This window comes from Plasmodium vivax, chromosome 2 (genome assembly GCF_000002415.2).
Source record: "Plasmodium vivax chromosome 2, whole genome shotgun sequence".
Taxonomy (NCBI): Eukaryota; Apicomplexa; class Aconoidasida; order Haemosporida; family Plasmodiidae; genus Plasmodium; species Plasmodium vivax.
This window is the reverse complement of record NC_009907.1, coordinates 263,179-284,728: the sequence shown is the minus strand read 5'-3', so window position 1 is coordinate 284,728 and position 21,550 is coordinate 263,179. Positions and strand designations below refer to the sequence as shown.

Below are 21,550 nucleotides of genomic sequence, written 5' to 3'. Positions count from 1 at the left end.
CCCGGCATGCACGTTCCCGAATTCTTTTCGTTTGTGCTGACAGAAGGGGAACACGCGGCGAACTTTATGCCTCGTGTACGGGTACCGCACGGGTTATCGGCACGGGTATTGTTGGCATGCGTATTATTGGCATGCGTATTATTGGCATGCGTATCGGCGCGTGTACCGGCACGTTTACTCTCATCACATGGTGACTTGCTCGCTCGCCGCGCCGCTCCCTACGCATATGCGGGGGGGGCGGTGGTCATATTTCCACGCGAACACGCAAAGTTTAAATTGCCAGCTGGAGGGAAAAAGAAGTTTTTTCTTTTCGGCAATTCCCGCGCGCCGCAAAATTTTGGAGTTATCACAGCTGGGCAAATTTCAGTTGGCCCATTTCAGTTGGAAGTTTTCACTTGGTCGTTTTCACATGGCCGTTTTTTTTGCAACGGACCGCCTTCGCAACTTCTCCAATTTTTTTTGCGACTAACCGTTTTTAACAACTTGGCCATTTTTGCCTCGACCGTTTTTCCATTTTTGCCTGTTCGTCAGCTCGGCAGCTCCCCTCCCAGTTGGAGTTCCCAGTTGGCGGTCACCAATTGACCCTCTTAGCAGTTCAGATTGCATTTCTGCAGCATTTACGTTTGCGGCATTTACGTTTGCGGCATTTACGTTTGCGGCATTTACGTTTGCGGCATTTACGTTTGCGGCATTTACGTTTGCGGCATTTACGTTTGCGGCATTTACGTTTGCGGCATTTACGTTTGCGGCTTTGTACGTTTGCGGCATTTACGTTTGCGGCATTTACGTTTGCGGCATTTACGTTTGCGGCATTTACGTTTGCGGCATTTACGTTTGCGGCTTTGTACGTTTGCAGCTCGCTTTTTTGCATTTTTCCTTTTTTCCATTTTTCCCCTTTTCCCTTTTTCCATTTTGCGTTTTCCCCTGTACGTCCCCCTTTTCAACGCCCGGCCCTCCGCACGTGCCCGCGCAGTTCTTCCCAGTTTCCCCCCAGAAAAAGTCCCCTTTCGGGGGCGCGCGCCACGTGCACGGGCAAACATACGAGTGTATGCATAAGCGCATGTACGTATGAGCGTGTGCTGCCTGCGTGTAGGCGAGGCGGAGGCCCCCCGGCGTAGCGACAGACGTAGCCACAGAGGCGGCCGCCGACGTAGCCACAGAAGTAGCTGCCGACGTAGCCACCTCCGCTCCACCGACGCATTCCCCCAATTTTGTGGCACACTGCCGAACGAACAACTGAGCAGGACTCTCACTTGGACGGACGGCCAAAGTGAAAGCCATACGTTTTTGTAACGAAGGAATGTTTGCCTCCCCCTTCCCCCCCGTCTGTTAATCCTCCGCGTGTTACATGTGACTACCCCCCCTTCCTTCTCCATCCTTCTTCCCACTTTACATCTCAACTTGTTCGCGGCGAAGGTGCTCAGCACCTGTTGTGTATAGCAGAGTAGTGCAGCCCCGCTTGACTGACCACTTTGAGCGAGTGTTCTGGAGGGAGAGCCCCCCCGCGCAAGCAGGGAACGAGGCAACGAGGTGAGGAAGTGAGGAAGTACGCCCGTGCGTCTGCACTTCTGTACGTATGTACTTCTGCACGTCTGCACTCACGTGTGCGTGTTTCCCCTTGCCGGCGTGCTGCCCGCCCCTCCCCGCGGGGGCCCCATTTTTGATTTCCCGTTTCCACGCGGAGGACATCCCCCCGAGAGTGTGCCTCGAGCGTGGCGCGAATGTATGTACATGCGCTGGCGGCCTGGGCAGTGCGCACTCGTGAGGCCCCCCGCGTGATCGAGTGTTCGCGTATGAGTGTACGTTTCCTTTTGCGCAATACGTTCCTACGCGCATGAGCACGTGAGAAGAGCCTGTTTTTGCTCCCGAGGCCGCACGCGTGTTCACGAAGGCGCGCCCGTGCATGTATGTTTATTTGGGTAGGCCCAAAATTATTTTCGCCCTTTTTTGCTCATGCGTGGGGGGCCCACCCCGTATTACTGTTTTTTTTTTTTTTTTTTTTTTTTTCCATGCCATATTTGCATATCCCCCTCACGCCCAACCCGCATGCTTCAGCAAAGCGCACATGTGAGTACATTTTTCACGCTCGTGATGCCACGCGCCATGCACGAATGATGTGAATGCGGTTAGCATCGAATGGGAGAAGCCGCGTGGATGCGTTTCGCAGTTTGACATGTTGACCGAGCGGAATTGAGCGGAAGTGAATTGAGCGGAAGTGAATTGAGCGGAAGTGAATTGAACGGAAGTGAATTTAATTGAATTTAAGTGAATTTTTTTTTTTTTTTTTTTTTTCCCCGTTTGTGCGCATTTGCTACATGCGCGTAGAGGAGGCCACCCCTGTTAGGGAGAGAACGCAGCAGGTGGCACGTCGTACTGGGGGCGTTCGCGCAGTGGGAAGGGGGCCCCCCGTGGAGAAGCCCCGTGGAGAAGCCCCCTGTGTAGTGGCACCCGTGTAGTGGCACCCCTCGGAGTAGCCCCCCATCGTGTAGCCCCCCCCTTGGCGCACCATGGAGTCGTACATCCGTGAGAGCAAGAAGCTGACCTTCAAAGGCAGCAAGGGGAAGAAGCTGCTCCGCTACGTAGACATCTCGCTGAACAACAAAGCCCTGCACGACAGCCACATAGTAGAGTTGGTAAATATTCTGAAGAAATATATCAAAGTGGTATATAACCACTTCTACTGCCTGAACATAGATTTGAGTGAAAACTACATCACCTGCACGGGGCTGAAGACTCTTCTGAAATTCATTTTAAATTACCACGACAATATAGGAGTGCATATACTGAAGCTTTATAAGAATAACATCAAGGACGATGGGGTGTCTCTGATTAAGCAGCTGGTGTATGTGCAGAAAATCCCCATGGAGGAACTGCACCTCTCTCATAACTTCGTGCAGGATGACACTTGCAAAGAGTTGCTCCTCAGCTTCGTGCAAGCGAAAAAAGAAAACAGCTATGTGTACCCTCGGTATGAGAAATACCAGAGCCACTACAAACACCTGCAGATCCCTGTGTGGATTAGACTGGAATATAACTGCATTCAAAATCCGAAGGAGATCCTAAAAGAGGTGGAAGAGTTTGCCAAGAAGAAGAGGGGGTACAAGAGCAACTTAATTATATGTGCGGCTTTGAAAAGTGACAAACGGTGCTGCCCCTACAAGTGCCTCAATGCTACGGTGAGGAACACTCCCATCATGCATGTTTATATGTTCATTCATCAGAAGGATAGCCCTGCTTATGCCATTTCTACGAATGGCAAAGTGGGAAAAGAGGAGAGGAAGAGGGAGTTTTCCTCCCCTTCTGAGGTGGTCGATGCGGGGAGGATGCACGCCAGTGCACATCTGCAGCATAAGGCCCAGCCCGAGGGGGTGGAGCGGCAGGACGGGGAGGCGGCCCTGCCCGCCAAGGGCGAGGCTCGCAGTGGTGCTGCTAGAAGTGCCGCCAAAAGTGCCGCCAAAGGTGCCGCTAAAGGGGCCGCCAAAGGGGCCGCCAAAGGGGCCGCGAAAAGTGGGAAGGATAAGAAGACCGCTGTTCGGAAGGGAGGGGCCAACTCGGGGAAGCGCCTCAGTAGGGGCAGCCTCCCCCATGATGTGAGTGCTGACGAGGAGGAGGAGGAGGAGGAGGAAGAGGAAGAAGAGGAGGAGGAGGAGGAAGAAGAAGAAGAAGAAGAAGAAGAAGAGGAGGAGGAAGAAGATGACGATGACGATGATGACGACGACGACGATGATGATGATGATGATGATGACTACTCGGAGGAGGAGGAAGAAGACGACGATGATGAGGAGGATGATGAAGATGAAGACGATGACGACGACGACGATGATGACAACGACGATGATGATAACGATTACCGCCACAAGCGGGGAAAACCCCTGAAGGGAAAGGAGAAGAACGGCCAGCTGCCCGACGCGGCCCCCCTCTATGCGAGCAAGAACGGAGCCGCGATAGGGGCGCAGACGAACGGGCGGGATGAGGAGGACTACGATGAAGAAGCGGAAGAGGGGGAGGAGTCCCCCAACGCGGCCGACCCTGCCAAGAAGAAAAAGGGCAAAAAGAAGAAGAAGAAGAAGAAAAAAAAGAAAAAGGAGCAAGTGGAGGTGAGTCCGCTCGAGGGGGGCTGCGAGGAGGCGAAGGGGAGTGGCGAAAGAGGTGAGGAGGGAAGCGCCGTCGGGGGTGAAAGCGGCCTTGGCGATGGGAGCGGCGATGAAAGCGGCGATGATAACGATAATGATAATGACAATGCCGATCGTGACGATTGTGACCGCCGCGACCACCGCTACCCCCGCGAAGACCTCTTCCGCGCGGTGGGGGGCGACCCTCTGCGGCTGGACGGGGGCGGCGAGGAGGACGCGCTCCCCCCCGAGCTGTGCCCCCCGCGCCAGGACCGCCTGAACCTGACGAGCGACGCCGCCAGCAGCCTCCCCCTCTACATCATCCTCGATTGCACCGCCGTGCTCGACATGAAGGAGCTCTGGAAGGACAGCTCCTTCCTGCCCTTCAGCTTCCCCGGACTGCTTTACCTGTATAATAACAAGCTGCTGAGGAGTAACGCGGAGGGGGCAAGCGGAGGACGCGGCGTGAATGGGGTAAGCCAGAACGACGCCTTCATCTGCCTCATGTGCAGCTACGTAGCGAACGAGCTGAAGCTGGTCTGCCAGAAGAGCGAAATCATTCGGCAGAAAATGGTAAACCTGAAGCTGAACATCTGGGACAAGCTATCCGAGCTAGGCATCATAGAGTTCCTGAGTGTCCCAAAGGACTTTAAAGAAAAAAAAAAAAATTTTTTGAATTCCTCCTTTCTAACAGAAGCGCAGATTAAGCTAGCCAATGAGTACTACGACATCTCACAGGAGACCCTCCAGATGATACAGTTTTCCATTCTGTGGTCGACCTACATATACAAAATAGGGAACAAAGAAATTATTATTAAGAACGCTTCGAAGGAAATTAACAAGGGGGGGATGAAGAAAAGCAAAAAAACGATTTTCACGGAGGTACTGTATTTGACTTCATCTCCCAATATTTATTCCTTTTTTGAGCACCTTTACGGGGAGGACATGAACATGATTCTGCCCCTGTGCGTTACCGTCAACCAGATTAACAAGTACATTCAGGACGAGCACAGCTGCGTTGTGGAGTTGCTGTCGAGTGGGAGGCCCGTGGGGGACAAGGGCGGCAACTTCCTCCTCGACAAGGCCTTTTTCAAGGCGTTTATAAAGGACAAGTGCGCGAGGTATCTGCCCGACGGGGAGGAGGGGGTGGCGTCCATTGGAGGCGCCACAAACGGAGGTACCACAAACGGAGGTACCACAAACGGACTCCCCTCCAACGGAGGGATCGCAAACGGAGGTACCTCTAACGGACTCCCCTCCAACGGAGGGATCGCTAACGGCGGTTCGAGCAAAAAGAAGAAGAAGAAGGGCGCCCCCCCCAAAAGGAGCGCGGACAAGTTAAAGGACGGCTTCCCGTCCGCGCACGACAATGGAACCCCCTCGATGAGCAGCCTCTCCGCTGCGACACCCAACTGTACCAGCAGAAGCGATAAGTTATCCCCCGGGGGAAAGAGAAGTGACGACGAGTGCGTTAGAGGAAGCCTACCCATTGGAGGAACCCACATTAACACAAATGCGTATGACTATCTAGACATTAAGTCGGTGAAATCCTTTTCAAATGAGAACATTAGCAAGTTGTGCCAACTGGAGAGTAGCATTCAAGGCGGGCCATTCGGGATGGTAGGCATCAACGGGGGGGGGAGAATGGCGGCACCCATGGGGGGTGATAGGCATTCCCATTATAATGACCCCTCTGGAGGAGCGAACAAAGTTAAAACGAACGTGGGTGGAAGAGCCAGTGGGGAGGAGACCCACAAAGGGGCGGAAAAGGGAAACGCCGCTGTTGGCATGTATGCATCCCCCATCGACGCCAACAATGGTGGCAACGGTTTCGGGATGATGATGGTGACCCCTCCGAGTGGTTCAGCGAAGGAGAACCCACAGGGGGGCAAAGAGAACAAAGGGAGTAGTCTTTACAGCATGCTGGTGAATGCCTTTAATGGGAAGAAAAAAGGCGCACAGAAGGGTGCAGAGAGGGGCGCCGATAGGGCCACCGATAGGGCCACCGATAGAGGGGTAGCCAGCGGCCAGGACAAAAGCGGCAATAACATGTTTATGGGCGCAGGTCCTAACCAAAGCGTTAGAGACAGCGTAGATCCTTTGAGCAGCCACGCTGGTGGAGAGAACAGCCAGAATGAAGGAGGCCACGGAAATAATGCCGCCGCCGCAGCCGCAGTTGCCACTCGCCCCCAACTGAACATGAGCAATGGCAAAGTGAAGAGCACAGGTGCTGATCTGTTAGACCAACTGATGCATGGGGGTAGTGAATCTGCACCTAGTCAGGGGAAGGCTGCCAGCGGGTTAGGCGCAAATGGGGGTGCAGCCACGAGTCCTCAGATGGGTATCCCCTCGAATGATAAGGCAACTTACCTTGGCAGTAATAACAATAGCGGGTCCAATCACTCCCCTGCGCACTCTCTTTTCGCGTTCAACAGCTCCATGCTGAAGGGCGTGGCGCCAAGTGGAAAGGGAGACCTGTCCTTCCAAAGTCAAATGGGCACCGAGGGAGGGGGCAGCGGCAAGAGCGGAAGTGGCATAGGAGCAGGACTACTTGGAGGGGTGAACTTCCCCATGAACGGTGCAGGAATGGGTACCTTGGCGAACCGCACAACCCAAGGGAACTCCAAACAGTTGCAGAAAAACGCCGTGGAGACGATAATCGGTTCGGACCTTCTAAACGTGAATGAGGTGGAGCTGAACAACTTCATGGGAAGCATCCCAAAAAGCTTTAATGACAGTTTAAGTATGTACCTTGACAGTAGTAACCGAAACGACAGCTGCTACGATGGCATTGCGAGGGGGGAGAACATGATGCCCTTCTTCAATCACAGCCTGCTGAAGGGGGACGCGGAGCAGGACTTGGCCAACCTCGCCGCGAGGGCGGAGGGGCACTCCAGAGCGGAAGACCACAGCAGGGGAGCGGACCATTCGAGAGTGACAGACCACACGAGGGTAGCTGACCACAACCGGGTGACAGACCACAACCGAGTGACAGACCACAACCGAGTGACAGACCACACCCGGTTGAACGAGATGAAAAACGTCTTCGAGCTGTACAAGGTGGACATCCTGAACACGTCGCTCCTCCTGGAGGAGATGATCCTCAACCAGAACGTCTGCAAGTACATCCCCTCGGAGCTCTACAACAAAATCCTGCGGTGTTATGAGCGCTTGGACTGCCTGCTGGCGGGCCTCAACCGGGTGGGCAGCTTAAGCGGGTTAAGCGGTTTAAGCGGGTTAAGCGGTTTACGCGGCGTGAGCGGGGCGAGCGGGGTGAGCGGCATGAGCGGTATCGGCGGGATGAGCGGTATCGGCGGGATGAGCGGTATCGGCGGGATGAGCGGTATCGACGCGATCGGCGGCATGAACCAAGACATCCTGTGCGAGGACTTCAAGAGCTACTGGGACTATGCCTTCTCGAAGAACGAGTCCAGCCCGCTGGCCCTGCTGACGAGCGGAGGTGGAAGCGGCATTGGCGGGGGTGGCGGCGCGGCGCACCAGGATTTCACCGATGGCGCGGGAAACATCAGCGCCAACAAAAGCGGCAACGCTTCGAACGCCATGTTTTACAACACCGTGAGTGGGAACCGGGGGAGCAAGAGCGCGCTGAAGAGCAGCATGCTGAATGCCAGCAGTCACAGTGCAAATGGGGGGATAGGCGGCGGGAGCGGCCCCCTCTTGGCTAGCCACCTGAACAGTCAAAACAATGGAGCGGTGACGCCCAAGAAGTCCAGGAAGAAACCCCCCATGAATGTGAGCATGGGAAGTGGTAACAACGTGGAGCTGGGGATCAACTCGATGAAGAACAACTCATCACAGAAGAAGTTCATGGGGGGGTTGAGTGACGGTTTGGACAACACAGGTTTTATGAATAACTCCCCAGGTGGTAATCTAAGCGGAAGTAGGAACAGCCAAATGGGCAGGAACGCGAACTACGGCCTAGGCCAGAGTATTCCCCCCAATAGAAGCGGCAACGGGAACCAGGCGGGCGCGCGAAACAGCGGCAGCGGCTCGAATAATGCCAAATCGAAGGACATGAAGAACCACAACGCGGGTCCCAAGGATAGAAATTTAAACAGTGTAGAAACGGATGAGTACAAAAACGTAAACAAGCTACTACTGCTTGGTGGTAATGCGCAAAATGTGAAAATGAATGGAGAGAAAAACCCCTATGACCATGGGGGAGGAGGAAGCGGTGGCAATGCACACACGGAGCACCAGGAGCACTTCCCCCACAAAATGAACCCCTACAACGACGGTGGTGGAAGCGGCGCGTGCGACTCGAATCTGCTCGCCCTGATCCACATGAAGAAGAACATCAAGAACGGGGTGAGCAGCAGCGCGGGGCCAAAGGCGGGGGTGAATAGCGGCGGGGCGAATGGCGGCGGTGCGAACAGCGGCACAGCCAACGAGCTAAATGGGCTTCGAAACAGAAGTTATAAAAAGCTGCTCAACAATGAGTCGATTGGTCTCTTCAACAGCCCAGCCAACAAGAACACCGTCAACGAAATGAACTTGAAATACCTGGAAGTGCTCAACAGCCAGTTTAACTTCTCTGCACGAGAGAATAGGAAAAACGAGTGCGACCCGAACGCGTTGAACAGCAGCGTGATGAACTTTCAAAACGACTTGGACAAGAAGTACAAGAATCCTTTAGTGGATTTATGCGACAAGGGAAGCGTGAAGAAGTTGTGAGGGCGCGTGGAAAACGTAACTGGAGTGATGAATATGCCCCTCTTTTAGTGTGTGACATGTATGATCTGTATGACCTGCATAACCTGCATGACCTGCATAACCTGCATGACCTGCATGACCTGCATGACCGGGTCAGGTAAAAAAAAGCACATGTGCGGGAAAATGCGCCAAATGTGCCAGTTGCGCGGAAAGGGACACACACATTATTGCCCGTTCAGGCGATTTTGCAAATAAAAAAAAAAAAAAAAAAAAAAAAAAAATAATAAAATAAGCTAGCCAAAGTGGGGCCAATGCAGCCAAAATCCCGCACGACGCACACACGATGTGTCATTGTACGTACACACACACAGGTGGAGCAAGAACGTGGCGCAGGGGAGGCGCCATAAAAGGGGGTGGATACATGTCATCCACATGCTTCCCGTTCCTGTTGTCCACATGGCCGATTGTGCGAACCGAACCAGCGGCGTCGCGTTTGAGCTGCCGGCCATTTGCCATTGTTACCGCGTGCGCACGTTTGCATGGATGGGTGGGCAGATGACCACACCGACGCGTGCTGGCACTGTGCTGGTGGCTGCACCCGTTTGGGTTGCCCGAGCAGTTGCGTGCGTGCCTGTTTGGCCCGTTTGAGGAACGCCCTTTTTTTAAACGGAAAAACGGAAAAAAGGAAAAAAGGAAAAAAGAAAAAATTTAGTTTAGCGCATTTTAGCCCAGTTTGGCGTAGCTCTTTTTTCGAACGTGTGTGGGGGGAAACAACAGTTCGCGCAAGGCCGCGGAAGGGTGGAGTAGACGGCGCGATGAAGGGAACGCAGCGGGGGGGAACAAATCGGGGTCGCGTTCGCCCCGCGGTGGTCCGGCGTGCCATATGTTTAAAAAGAGGAGCAGTTCATCAAAGCAAACATACGGATAAGTTTGCGTGCGCTGAGAATATGCCCGCTCATGGGAAACATCTCCCTCCCATCGTGCAGGGTGCACCATTTTACCTTCTCTGCGGTTTTGCGGTGTGGATCTCCCTCCTGCTGTGCAGCCCCCTCCGTCACGCGAACTGCTTGTACAGGTCTATAATGGTGACGTTCATGGTCATGCTGAGGCACACGAGGAAGCAGCGGTAGAGGTTTCCCTTGAAGAGGTTGAAGATCTTCCCGCTGCCCTCGCCCCACAGCTTTTTAATTCCCTGTCGAGGGGGGGTATAATAAATAAATATGCGTGAGCAAGTATCGCATGCTTTTAGGAAGGCATGTGTCAAGTACATCGCCGCTTCAGCTCCGATGAAGCTCCCGCCCCTCATTTGCCCTCCTCTTACGTCAACAGAGCTGCTGTAAAAAAAGGGGGTCCTGTTCTTCTCCTGCAGTTGGTATCTGTGCCGTTGTGGGGGAAAGAAGAGGCCAAGTGAACATTCACGTTAGTCACACAGATGGGTTAGCATCCCATCTGTGTGAAGCAACACAAGTGAGGCAAACTGCCCCGTCTGCATAAACGAATCACCCGAGTGAACCCCTCTCCAGGGGCATAAAAAAAGTGAGCACCTTATCCTGACTACTTCCAGGGGGGAAGTTATAATCCCAGAGAGCATCGAACAAAGGAGGTTCAACTTAAGGCTGTTCAAATTAGACGGCTCGATTTCTAGCCTTCTCATGAGGTCCAATCCCATCTGGTGCGTCACAGGAGGGGGAGGGTTGGAGCAGAATGGAGGTGTAAAAAGACATAAATATTTGTTGCAACGGTGTGGTAGCTGCACAGGTGGTGAAGATGCGGTGAAGAGGCGGTGAAGAGGCACAAACTGGGGAGTAACAAAACAGATAAGGTGCTCTCCCCTGTGCAGCTCATTTGGGTTTCTTCGTTTGCATCCCCTTGGCCCCGCCGAAACGGGGCGGTCCCTCTTTACATTTTGGAGAAAGAAGAATGAGCCTCCAAACATGCCGTAGGTTAAGCAGGTGGAGACGTAGCCTCTGTACAGCTGCGCGGGGAAGAGAGCGTCACATGTGTTGGTTGCTCCACTGAAGGTGTGTCAGCAGCATGTTTGTTGGTTGCCTCCACAGAGGGGCGATCCCATTCGACTTTCCACCGCTCGCCGCGCGTAGAAATTACCCTGAAGAATCCCTCCCTGCGAATTAAATCCTTCACCAGGTGGTAGGACGTCCTGTACTCCTTCAGTTGCAAATAGCGTTGCGCCTTTGAGGGAAAAGCAAACGGAAAAGGGAAGGGGTAAAAAAGGTGGGATCCACGTTAAGGAACGATGCGGTAGGGTGTGAAAAACGTATGGGAGGTGGTGTCGCACTATTTGGGCTACTCACCTGCAGCCTCTCCTTAATTACGTCAATGGGGACGAACAGCACGCAGGACATGGCCTCGGCCAGGAAGGCTGCACGGGGGGTAGCAACGGGATTGGAAGCGTCACTGCAGTGATTGTGATGGAAACCGGCAGGGAGAGGAAGGCGTGCACAGCGAAGCAGCTACTAAACGAAGCAGCGACTAAACTGAGCAACGCGATGAAGAGGAACAGAGGAGCCATACCTATGGTGAAATAATTTGCAAAACTTAGCGACTTGGTCTTCTGTCCGGGCCCCGTTTCCGCGTCCCTCATGCTGTTGTTCCAATTCATTTTGATCCTCTTCAGGTATTCGAAGCAGCAGAAGTAGAGGCTCGTGGCGGGGATGGTCGTCATGGCGGAGAAGCTGCAAAGGGGGGGGAGGCGCAGCTCAGTAGGATGGCGGTTCAGCAGAATGGCGGCCCAGTAGAATTGCAGATCAGCCGCGCTGCCGTTGCCGCTTCCGTTACTGCTTACACAAAGCCCCTGTAGAGCCCCCTGTACCCGAACGTCTTAATAAACGCAGGGAGGAAAAAGAAGCTGCGAGGTGTCTTCAGGGGGGTGGAGGGGCCGGCGGACCTGGCAGCCCCCCCCAGTTGGCTGCTGCTGGTGTCCACTTGCTTATTTATCTTCACCGTGTCAAGTGGGTAAAGCACAACTCTGCTGAGGGTGGAGGCGATGATCGACCCGTACAGGGTCCTCAGCATGGAGGGTTCTGCGGGCGAAGAGGTGGAAGTGGAGTGGCAAAGACGGGTGGGCGCGTGGCGACCTCTGAGAGTTTATCCGACCGGCGATCCAGCCAGTCAGCTAGCCAACCAGTCGGCTAGCTATCCATCTCTCCCACTCGCTTTCCTTCCCCTTTCGCCATATATACACCCCAGCAACGGGGCCGGCGAATCTACGAAACTACGCCCACCTCTGCACAGCTAACCTTGCCCATTGCGTGGGTTCCATTTCGCCTCCGCTTCTACCTCCTTGGCGTCACCCATGGTGGGGGGGCTTGCGGATGCGGCCATTCACAGGGGCCCCTTCTTGGGTGAGTAAGAGGGCGAAGCGCCACCTCCAAGTGGGGCATGGCTCGGGGGAAGCGAAAGAGGGAGCGGAAACGGAAGAGTTAGCGAAAGTGTTAGCGAAAGAGTTAGTGGAAGCGGAAGAGGAAAGAAACGATGACTTCACAAGAGCTACTCTACCTTTCCACCATACAAGCTACCATTTGTTGTGTATATGGTGTGCTCTCGTTTGGGATTTTTTTTTTTTTTTTTTTTTACTCCCTAGCAAGTGGGCAGATAACAAACGAATGGAAGTCGTTCTGCTTGACCATTTGGCACGAGTGGTCAAGCGTTGTTGCCACTGTTTGATGACACCCTTTGGCACCACTCCTTGTGGGGGGTAGAGGGGGACCAACACGTATAACATCATATGGCACTCTACACATTTGAGACCACCCCGTAGGTGAGGGTGTACGTAGAGAGGAAGTGCTGGGGGGGAAACCCCTTGTGGGGTCATTCCATCTGCCAGAAAATAGGAGTTATCTTTCGGCCACATCACCGCTGCTTCACAGCTGCTTCTTAGCCGCTTCTTAGCCGCTTCTTAGCCGCTTCTTAGCCGCTTCTTAGCCGCTTCTTAGCCGCTTCTTAACCGCTTCTTAACCGCTCTACCGCTCCCTAAGCGGATGTTCAGTTGACCCCTCAGGGGGGAGGGGGAGGAACTGCCCAGCCCGAGACGCACAGAGCAAATAGGCCCACCTCCCCTCCGGTGCGAACAAAGTGTCGGACAAAGGCCTGTCGCTGTCTCACCAGATATGCGCAGGAGTGAGTGGGCAATTTCGATCCTGTACCCCGTTTTGGTAAAAAAAAAAAAAAAAAAAAAAAAGGCAGAACGTAGAACGCAGAACGCAGCTGTGTAAGTCACTGCAAAGTTTGCATAGCTTTGCAGCGGCCAAATGAATGTTTTTTTTTTTTTGTTTATTTTTTTGTTTATTTTTTTTTTTTTTTTTCTTTTTCTTCCCCCCCCTGTGCCTTCAAAAAGAACCTATGTTGTCTTCATAGGGGCATCCTCTCGCGAAGCCGCCTTGCCTTGGGGCGCCCTTTTCGAGGTGAACTATAATGGGGATATTTTTTTTTTCGCTGGGCGCATGCCCCTGCGCTGCATGGGTGTAGGGGTAAGCGCCAACTTCGTGGTGGCATGCCTCTGTGCATGTTTGCTTCTTTGCTTCGGTGTGCAGCTGCCCTTTTAGGAGCGGCGAGCGGATGGCATTTTGGCAGCGCCTTCACACCATTTTGACACCGCTTTGACGTGTTGGCTACATTTTGGCCGCTTTCTGCATGCGGCCCCGGCGGCGGACCAAGCAACGACACCCCACTCTTCCAAAAAAATAATGCGGTGAAGTTGCGGCGAAGTGACTGCGAAGTGGCGGCGCCGCGACGCAAAGAAAGCAAACGTGGCACGAAAATTAGCTCAAAGCGAAAAGTCGCGCGCCGCAGTGGCGAACCAGCAGAGGCGCAGCTAAGAAAAAAAAAGCAAATTGGTCAGTCATCCGGTTGGCCAATCAGTCATCCGGTTGGCCAATCAGTCATCCGGTTGGTCGGTCGCTCAACCGGCCAATCTGTTGACGCAACCTGGTCGCTCTGCGCCCGCCGCGCTCGCAACGGCACAACTCGTTTTTAATTTTTTCAAAACGTAATAATTTAAGAGGTTACCCTCGCGATCTTCTTACAATCCGCACAGTCAACCTTACCACTTCCGTTTTTTAATCTTTTAATTTTTTTAAACCTTTTCATTTGTTAATTTCAACCCAAAGGAGACTCCCCCGATCACTCCCAGAGTAACCACCGACAGAGCTGCCGCCTTGCCGCCCTCCTCCTCAAAAGGGAAGACTCGCAGGGCGAATGAAGGCAGGTGGCCGCCAAATGTGGGTCCACCTGTGCCGCCTCCCCCCGGCACGTCCATAATTGACCCACCCGTTGTTCTAACCCCCCTTCTCAGCGCGAAGAAGCAGCGAACGTAGTCATCCCGACCTTTCGACCGACAAATCATCTGTTGACGACCTCCCTCAGGAGAACCTCCCCCCCCCTTATAACCCATTTTGCTAGAACCTCCCCCCCCCCCCCTATATAACCGCTTTTACGCACCCACCATGGCCAAGCGAAAGTACATGTCCAAAGTTGACGGCAAGATAAACGTCGGAGAGAAGCACCAGGCGAAAATCCCAGACCTCGTGGTGACGGACGAAAATGGGAACGACGTGGTGAACGCAGAGGTGGAGGAGCAAGTGGGGGGAGACATCGTGAGTGACGTCCGAACGAATAAGAGGGCCCGCGTGGAAGACGAGGTGGGTTCTAACGCCGGAGAAGGGGAAGCTAACGCCGGTGAGCAGTTAGAACCCGAAATTGCAGATGCACTAGTTGGGTCCAGTCCAAACGGGGATAGCAACAATAACAATGCGGCTGCCTCGAATGAAGGAGCCGCCGCTGACACTGCCGCTGACGCGAACGAGGCGAACGAGGCGAATGACGCGACGCAAGACACAAATGCAGAGGACACTACGGCGAATGACGTGGCCGATAATGCTAACACGTTAAATGAGGACAACCAGGACGACGCTGGAGCCAGTAACGTGGCGGAGGCCTCTGCTGGAGGGAACTCCAATGGAGACGACGTGGCCACGCCTGATGATAATGCAGATTCGGCCATCACGGAGGAGCCAAACAACGAGACTAATGGAAGTGCCAACGAGGGCGCGAGTGAAAATGTTAATGAGGAGGCCGCGCCGGCGGAGCACACCGAGTGATGCCCCCGCAGTGTGCTGGCGCGCGGATGAAGCGAGGCACGTGCTATACAACTGCTTACACGTCGCACAGGTGAGCAGCACGCAGATGAACAGCGCACAGGTGAGCATCGCCAAATTTGCAGGCCACTCCTCCCACCGAACCATGGCAGCAGGGCCACCGTTTGGCCACCGAATTTACTTTCCACGTCGGGCCTCCCCACCGCATAGGACGGCATAGCGTGCAATCGACCCTGCAGAGCTCACCCCACTTCATTTTTTCCCCTCCATGTTTCACCTGTGCATAATACCAATCGCCAACACGCAACACTAAACATGTAATCTCCTTTACGCAATCTCTCCACTCATCAGTCACCCTTCCGTACCCCGTTTTCTTCATTTCGTAAGTCTCCACTCCACTTGCTTTTTTTTTTCTTCCCCCTTTTCACCTTGCCTGTTTTGTTTTTTTTAAAAACACAAGTTCGTTTGTCCTTACGTCGAACACCAGTCTGCATTTCTTCGCTCGAGTTTTTGGCAGCTGCGGGTTGGCGCCAGCGAGGCGGAATTGAAGTTCGTCCATCAGTTTGGCGGCGTAGAGTGGTAGCGGCGGTAGAGTGGTAGCGGCGGTAGAGTGGTAGCGGCGGTAGAGCGGCAGCAACGCGGTGGTAGAAGCACGCTGGGCGCTCCCACCACGCTGCCACCCCGCCGAGACGTCCCTCCGGTGCTCTGTACCTGGACCACTTCGAAGCGGCGTAGCTTCAGCAGGTCGTCGTCCACGAACAGCTCGGGGAAGTTCCTTTTGTAAAACTGCGGAGGGGAGGAAAAATGGAAAGAAAAAAGAAAAGAAAAGAAAAGAAAAAAGAAAAGAAAAGAAAAGAAAAGAAAAGAAAAAAGAAAAGAAAAGAAAAGAAAAAAGAAAAGAAAAGAAAAGAAAAGAAAAGAAAAAAGAAAAGAAAAGAAAAGAAAAGAAAAGAAAAAAGAAAAGAAAAAAGAAAAGAAATAAAGGGAGGGGAGCTGCTTCGAGACGCCCCTCTAACATTGCTTAAACACGTGGTAACCACCCGAGTGAGTTTCCCCCCTTACGTGGTACAACTGGTGGGGGTGCGGGGGGGCATATCCTCCAGAGAGGTACTCGTATCTCTTCATGACTGGGTTGTAAAAACAGGGGACCACCTGGGCGGCCTCTCCGTAGTCCGCATCGTCGCGTAGCCTGAGGGGAGGGGGGGCACGTTAGGAAAAGCCATCATAATGGGGAAGGCATCACAATGGGGAAGCATAATAGGCAGGCGCACCGCACATGCGGTGCTGCCCCATTTTGACTCACTCCTCCCGCAGGGTGTTCACTTCAAAGGGCAGGTAGACGCACACCAGGAGGACCCCCCCAAAGGTCAGCAAGATACTCAGCAGGATGTAGGCTTCCACGTTCTTGTGCAGGTGCGGCATGTCATTCCTCTTCCCCTCAGAGTAGCGCCTGTACCGATGGAGTCTTTCGTCTTGGAAGGTTGTGGGGGGGAAGAAGTGGCGGTCAGCAGGTATGAACAGGTGAGCGGAAAAAGAGGCGGTAGGGGAGAAGCAGGCAGGTGTGAAACGCCTCAACGTATGGGGTACGCAGAGACGGCACCAGAAAGGCGAGATGCCCAACGTGCTGAGAGCCCCTCTCTTGTAACCTCTCTCCTGCTCAGCTTCCCAAACAGACTCATCAGCGAGACCTGACTTGTACAGGTGATCATACCGCTGGGTGAAGCTCTTGTAGTGCCTGTAGATCTGCAGGAATATTTCTTCCTTTCGCTTCTTCCTCCGTTCGTTCTTCTCACTTACGTAAGTGTCTGGGTGGTACAGCCGGAGCAGTTTGAGGTACTTCTGCGGGTGGGGGTGGAGCGGTGAAGTGGTGAACACCCAGCATAGATGTATACCCAGCATAGATGTATACCCAGCATAGATGTATACCCAGCATAGATGTATACCCAGCATAGATGTATACCCAGCACAGGTGCACACCCAGCATAGATGTACACACCCAACACAAGTGAACAGCACCCGCACCTGTAGAGTCGCACCCTCCCCTACGCACCTTCTTAATCTTCAAAGCGTCCCTCTGGTCGGCCACGTGGCCCCAGTCGTCCGCGTCCAGTTCGCCCCTCTGCAGCCTCCCCAGCAACTTGCAATCCTGGTCATAGTCAAAGTAGGGTCTTGTCTCCCTCCCATCGCTCGTGGATTCGCTATGGAGACTACTACACCGCAGAGCAAAGAGGGGGCTGCCGCTTGAATTGCCACTGCTCGTTGAGCACTTGGCGATCGTCCTCACGTACCTGCAGCATCGCCCGGCTCGCCACAGCAACATTTTTTCCGCTGCCTTTCCCACCGCCTGTGCGGTGCCTCACGTTTGGCAGGGCGGGGCCATTTTAGGCCGCGCGGTGAAGCGGTGAAGCGGCTGAGCGGCTAAGCGGCCAATGACGAACGACGAACCCTCTCGAGAGCATCCACAAGTTACCAAATTAAAAAGCTCCGTTTGAGAAAATTAAAAAAAAAAAAAAAACAGTTACGCATTGGTCACTTGAGCAACGAAAAAAAAAAAAAAAAGAGAGAAGTGCACAGGGGTGTATGCAAAAAAAAAAAAATGCTATGCCAGTTGGGGGGGCATACACGCACAGGAGGAGAGGAAGTCTTCTGCTCAGCCACTACACGTGCAATTGCCTCCGACTCATGTCCGCCTCGTCGTAGTTCCTTCAAAAGTTGGCACACGCGATGCGCTCTTAGCGCCGCAGATGCGTTTTCACGACAGCGTTAGCGATAACGCAACGACAACGTTAACAGAGGGCTGCCCAGAGTGGAAAGAAAAAAAAAAAAAAAAAAAAAAAATGATCCTTTGTGTGGCGGCAAGGAGACTTCTCAGTTAAAAGGGGACTTCGTCGCAACGATTTTTTGCCTCTCCCTAAGAGGGGGAAATAGGGAAAAAATAAAGAAAAATAAAGAAAAATAAAAAAAAAATAATAAAGTAAAAAACACACACACGCTCCTCATGTGTGCATCTCATACGAGCCCTGCAGAGCTGCTCCACATCTGCGGTGCTTACTTCCTCTGCGTCAGGTACTTCTGGTTGCGGCTGGCCGTGATTTCCATTAATTGGGGGGCTGGTGGCATGTACGCGGGGGGGGCTGCAGAGGGATGGCGGTGAGGTAGAAGCGGTGAGGGGGGAGAAGCTGGCGAGGGAGAAGCTAGCCAGCAGGACGATGGTGAAGAAAAAAACGATGGCTAGCGGAACGCGCGCTGCTCCGCGGAGGCCTCTCCGCAGACGGGGGTGCAAGCCTTACGCGGCGCGTAATTCTGGAGGGAGTCCTTCTTTGGCGGGGCGGCCGCCCCACTTGGGGGGTCTTCAAAGAAGGGCGCCTGGGGGCCCGCCACGTGGTTCGCCACGTCGTCCTTTTTCTGCGGGGGGGGAGGCACAACGGGGGGGCAACGTGAACTCGAGAAGTTAGATGCAACAGGAAAAGCGGATTCGCTAGAAAAATTAGATGCAATGGAAAAAACGGATTCACTATAAAAGTTAGATGCACGCGAAAAAGCGGACGCGTGGAAGAGGGCGCCCCACGGCTCCGCTCCCCTTGGCAATACTCACCGCACTCGAGAGGGCGTCCTCCGGGGGGGCGATGCCCATCATGTTCAGGCTGCCGTGCACGGGGAAGGCGCCGTCCCCCGAGTCGGTGCCCTTTTCTGGGGGGCCCGCACTCAACCCGGCGGAGGTCTTCTTCGTATGCACCTCTCCGTTGGGGTGCACGTGGCCGAAGGGGAACATGGGAGGAGGAGGCAGCGGTGGGCCAGCTGGAGAGGCAACTGTAGGGGAAGCTGGCGGGGCAGCCGGCGTGCTGATTTGCTGCCCACTTTGCTGCCCACTGTGCGCGCCGCCGAACCCCTCCGGGAGGTGCTCGCTCGACATGTACGCCATCGCGGGGGGAGGAGGGGGGTCCACTGCTCGGGATCTCCCCGGGCTCGTCTTCCCGCCATCCTCATTGGTCACCTCGTCTCCGTTCATTTGGTTGGAAGGTTTGGACACGTGCGAAAAGCTGCTTCTGCTGTTTAGGTCCTCCTTCAGGAAGTCCCCCCCCTGTTTGGGGTGGCCGAAGTGGGGGAAGTTGGCCCCGCTCACCGGGTTAGCGGCGCTCATCGGGTTGGCCCCGCTCATCACGTTAGCTGCACTCCCCCCCGCGTCCACCCCCTCGTATGGGAAGTCGCCTCCCCCGTTTGCACCCTGCCCCTCGCCAACAAAGCCGTAGCTGGCGGTGCCCTTGCTGTAGGCCAGGAGGTCCCCCTCCTCGAACTCCTCATTGTGTTGGTGCACCATGCGGTAGCGCATCTTGCTCCTCACGCTGTTCTCTCCGTACAGGGGGTCGTCTCCAAAATTATTTTGCATGTTGCCCACGTCGTAGGCGTCGTCCACCATGTGTCCAATTGCGCCGTTAGGGAAGCCCGTCTCCACACCGTTGGGGAAGCTCATCTCCATGCCGTTCGGCAGAACCGCCTCCACACCGTTGGGGAAGCCCCTTCTCCCTAAGGCAGCTCCTAAACTAACTCCAAGAGCCCCTCCACCGAGGGAAGTTCCCCCTATGGCGCTTCCCCCCATGGCGCTTCCGCCCATGTCTAGATCCATCATCTCCAAATTCAAGGCCTCTTCCTCCTCCTCCTGTCCCCCCCCTGGCCTGGCAGCCTTCCCCCCTGCAAACCCACTTATGAGCAAATCTGCCTTCTGGTTGATGCTCTTCAGAGCCTGCGTTGAAACGTACGTGAATATCCCCAAGTTATTAATGCTACCTATGATGTCTGTGTAGATCTGTTTGTTTTCTTTATTTATGATGTTGCTCGTGGCTAGCAACGTCTCTGTGTTATAGAGGACGTCGTGCAGAACTCCCTCATCTGCGTTGGTCCCTGTCTTTCTACTCTCCACCACGTAGAGGATTCTTTTTAATAGATTCACCAGGTACACATCGTCTGGCTTCCTCTCTGAATGCTCTTCTCTTCGTTTCTTCCCCCCCTTGTAGAGGCACCTGTTGATGAGGTAGGTTAGCAGGTAGAGTAGAAGCGCGATGATCCCCAGCCCGTAGGTGTCTCTGTACTTGTGGCTGCCCAGCCTATGTACAGACAGCATGGTCCTTAGGACCACTTCAATTTGACGTAGCGTCTTCGAAACTATAATATTTTTTATGGGGATCACAACGTGGGTGAAGCGGTGCACCACCCCCAGCTTGATGATTACGCAGACCTCCGTCAACACCTCGAAGAAGTACTTGATTGCCTCCGGCTTGTTTATTAGTAGCTCGTCTGGCTCGTCCGTCTCCTCCCCCGGGTTACCGCCCCCGACATCGCCAACCCCGCCGACGCCGCTAACCCCGCTAGCACCGTTCATGGCAGCCCGGTGAACCTCTCCTGCCGAGCTCCGCTTCTTCTTTTTCTGCTCCGTATCACTTGGGCCCTTTTTCTTGCCCGCCCTTCCCTTCGCACCGCCTCCGTTATGGCTCGACACGTTGGCTTCCCTCTCCCCAACCTGCTCCGCCGCCCCTCCGTCCTCCGCTCCTCCGTCCGCCGCTCCTCCGTCCGCCGCTCCTCCGCTCGCCACTCCTCCGCTCTTCTCCTTTTCCTCCTCCTTCTCCTCTTCCCTTTTCATGAACTCCTTCTCAAAGTTGAAGAAGTCGCGCGTGCCCTCACCTTCGCCCTCCTCCACGGGGGGGTCTCCAAGGTGGTCCCCCGAGTGATTTCCAAAGTGGGCCCCATGATCATCTCCAAAGAGGTCCCCATGATCATCCCCAAAGTGATCCCCATGATCATCCCCAAAGTGATCCCCATGATCATCCCCAAAGTGATCCCCTTCCTGGGCAGCCTCTCCCCCCCATTCGGGCTCCTCAACCTTTTCCGCCTCTGCCTCTCCCCCTCCTTGTGGGTCCTCCCCCTGGTGATCATCCCCAAATGGCGAGTGCTCTCCTTCCACAGGGGCACTCTCCCCAACGTTGCTTTCCTCCTCCAACGACCTATCAAGTATCGTTTTCTTTTTCGCCAGTTGACCAAATAGTGCATGGCTGTAACTACACTGCTTCGCTTTGCTCTTCCTTCCAAAGGGTATGCTGCCCCCAACTGTGTGCCTCCTTTCGCTGCTCTCCAGAGTGTTAATAAAGTGGCTAGTCAGTTTCTCCTCATGCGAGGCTTCACCCTTAGCGTGGCCTTCTTCCGGGTGGAACGGCACCTGCTTCTGACTAGCGTAGTCACCAAAGTTCCCTCCGTTTAGGAAACTCAGCAAGCTTCCGAAGACGCCCCGTCCATTGGAATTGCCCTCCCTCTCGTTTTCGCGTCCGCCTTGATCGCCACTTCTTCCGGTTCTGCCACCACCTTCGTCAGCCCCTCCGCGGGGGGGCCCCGTTGCACCATCGTCTAACTCGTACGGTTCACCCAACGAGTCTTCCCCTCCTTCGTTTTCACCCCGCTGGTCGTCACTACCATGATTGCTTTCCTCCGCGGGGGGGGCCTCCTTGCTGCCATCCTCGTTTTTCCCGGTTGGCTTCTCCTTCTGGGGGTTGCTGTGGGGGCTCTTGCTGCTGCTCGTGGGCGACGACGCTGCTATGAGGAGGCTAAACAGAAGGACGCGAACAATTTGCATTTTCCTTTATCGTTTCATGGCTGGCTCGGGTT

At 54.3% G+C, this 21,550-nt stretch overlaps 5 protein-coding genes across 5 annotated transcripts, besides 25 other annotated features; 2 read left to right on the top strand and 3 right to left on the bottom strand.

Moving 5' to 3' along the window:
- Positions 1 to 1,471: 1,471 nt before the first annotated feature.
- Positions 1,472 to 1,521: a microsatellite.
- A 302-nt stretch (positions 1,522 to 1,823) lies between these two features.
- Positions 1,824 to 1,859: a microsatellite.
- Positions 1,860 to 1,906: 47 nt separating this feature from the next.
- Positions 1,907 to 1,938: a microsatellite.
- Positions 1,939 to 2,057: 119 nt separating this feature from the next.
- Positions 2,058 to 2,181: a microsatellite.
- A 32-nt stretch (positions 2,182 to 2,213) lies between these two features.
- Positions 2,214 to 2,289: a microsatellite.
- An 88-nt stretch (positions 2,290 to 2,377) lies between these two features.
- Positions 2,378 to 2,402: a microsatellite.
- A 105-nt stretch (positions 2,403 to 2,507) lies between these two features.
- On the top strand, positions 2,508 to 8,807 carry PVX_081365 (hypothetical protein, conserved; the record flags this gene model as incomplete). The annotated part of the gene is made up of 1 exon (XM_001613498.1): positions 2,508 to 8,807. One exon carries the CDS (start codon positions 2,508 to 2,510, stop codon positions 8,805 to 8,807), a length of 6,300 nt encoding a protein of 2,099 aa, XP_001613548.1.
- Positions 3,111 to 3,157: a microsatellite.
- Positions 4,867 to 4,911: a microsatellite.
- Positions 5,065 to 5,109: a microsatellite.
- Positions 5,413 to 5,441: a microsatellite.
- Positions 6,469 to 6,510: a microsatellite.
- Positions 7,096 to 7,123: a microsatellite.
- Positions 7,394 to 7,420: a microsatellite.
- Positions 8,489 to 8,511: a microsatellite.
- Positions 8,808 to 9,432: 625 nt separating the features above from the next.
- Positions 9,433 to 9,497: a microsatellite.
- A 343-nt stretch (positions 9,498 to 9,840) lies between these two features.
- On the bottom strand, positions 9,841 to 12,101 carry PVX_081360 (hypothetical protein, conserved; the record flags this gene model as incomplete). The annotated part of the gene is made up of 8 exons (XM_001613497.1): positions 9,841 to 9,978; positions 10,108 to 10,162; positions 10,331 to 10,455; positions 10,893 to 10,976; positions 11,099 to 11,166; positions 11,319 to 11,479; positions 11,590 to 11,624; positions 12,084 to 12,101. The coding sequence occupies 8 exons, from the start codon at positions 12,099 to 12,101 to the stop codon at positions 9,841 to 9,843; spliced, it is 684 nt and encodes a 227-aa protein (XP_001613547.1).
- Positions 10,344 to 10,379: a microsatellite.
- Positions 12,102 to 13,557: 1,456 nt separating the features above from the next.
- Positions 13,558 to 13,584: a microsatellite.
- A 664-nt stretch (positions 13,585 to 14,248) lies between these two features.
- PVX_081355 (hypothetical protein) lies at positions 14,249 to 14,902 on the top strand (the record flags this gene model as incomplete). The annotated part of the gene is made up of 1 exon (XM_001613496.1): positions 14,249 to 14,902. One exon carries the CDS (start codon positions 14,249 to 14,251, stop codon positions 14,900 to 14,902), a length of 654 nt encoding a protein of 217 aa, XP_001613546.1.
- Positions 14,573 to 17,219, bottom strand: PVX_081350 (hypothetical protein, conserved; the record flags this gene model as incomplete). Its single annotated transcript, XM_001613495.1, has 6 exons — positions 14,573 to 15,416; positions 15,611 to 15,685; positions 15,962 to 16,088; positions 16,203 to 16,371; positions 16,546 to 16,738; positions 16,950 to 17,219. The coding sequence occupies 6 exons, from the start codon at positions 17,217 to 17,219 to the stop codon at positions 15,324 to 15,326; spliced, it is 927 nt and encodes a 308-aa protein (XP_001613545.1). The 3' UTR covers positions 14,573 to 15,323.
- Positions 17,220 to 17,947: 728 nt separating this feature from the next.
- Positions 17,948 to 21,518, bottom strand: PVX_081345 (hypothetical protein, conserved; the record flags this gene model as incomplete). Its single annotated transcript, XM_001613494.1, has 3 exons — positions 17,948 to 18,009; positions 18,190 to 18,304; positions 18,495 to 21,518. The coding sequence occupies 3 exons, from the start codon at positions 21,516 to 21,518 to the stop codon at positions 17,948 to 17,950; spliced, it is 3,201 nt and encodes a 1,066-aa protein (XP_001613544.1).
- Positions 18,157 to 18,210: a microsatellite.
- Positions 18,381 to 18,401: a microsatellite.
- Positions 18,998 to 19,037: a microsatellite.
- Positions 19,311 to 19,334: a microsatellite.
- Positions 20,120 to 20,156: a microsatellite.
- Positions 20,758 to 20,777: a microsatellite.
- Positions 21,314 to 21,358: a microsatellite.
- Positions 21,393 to 21,413: a microsatellite.
- Positions 21,519 to 21,550: the final 32 nt, after the last annotated feature.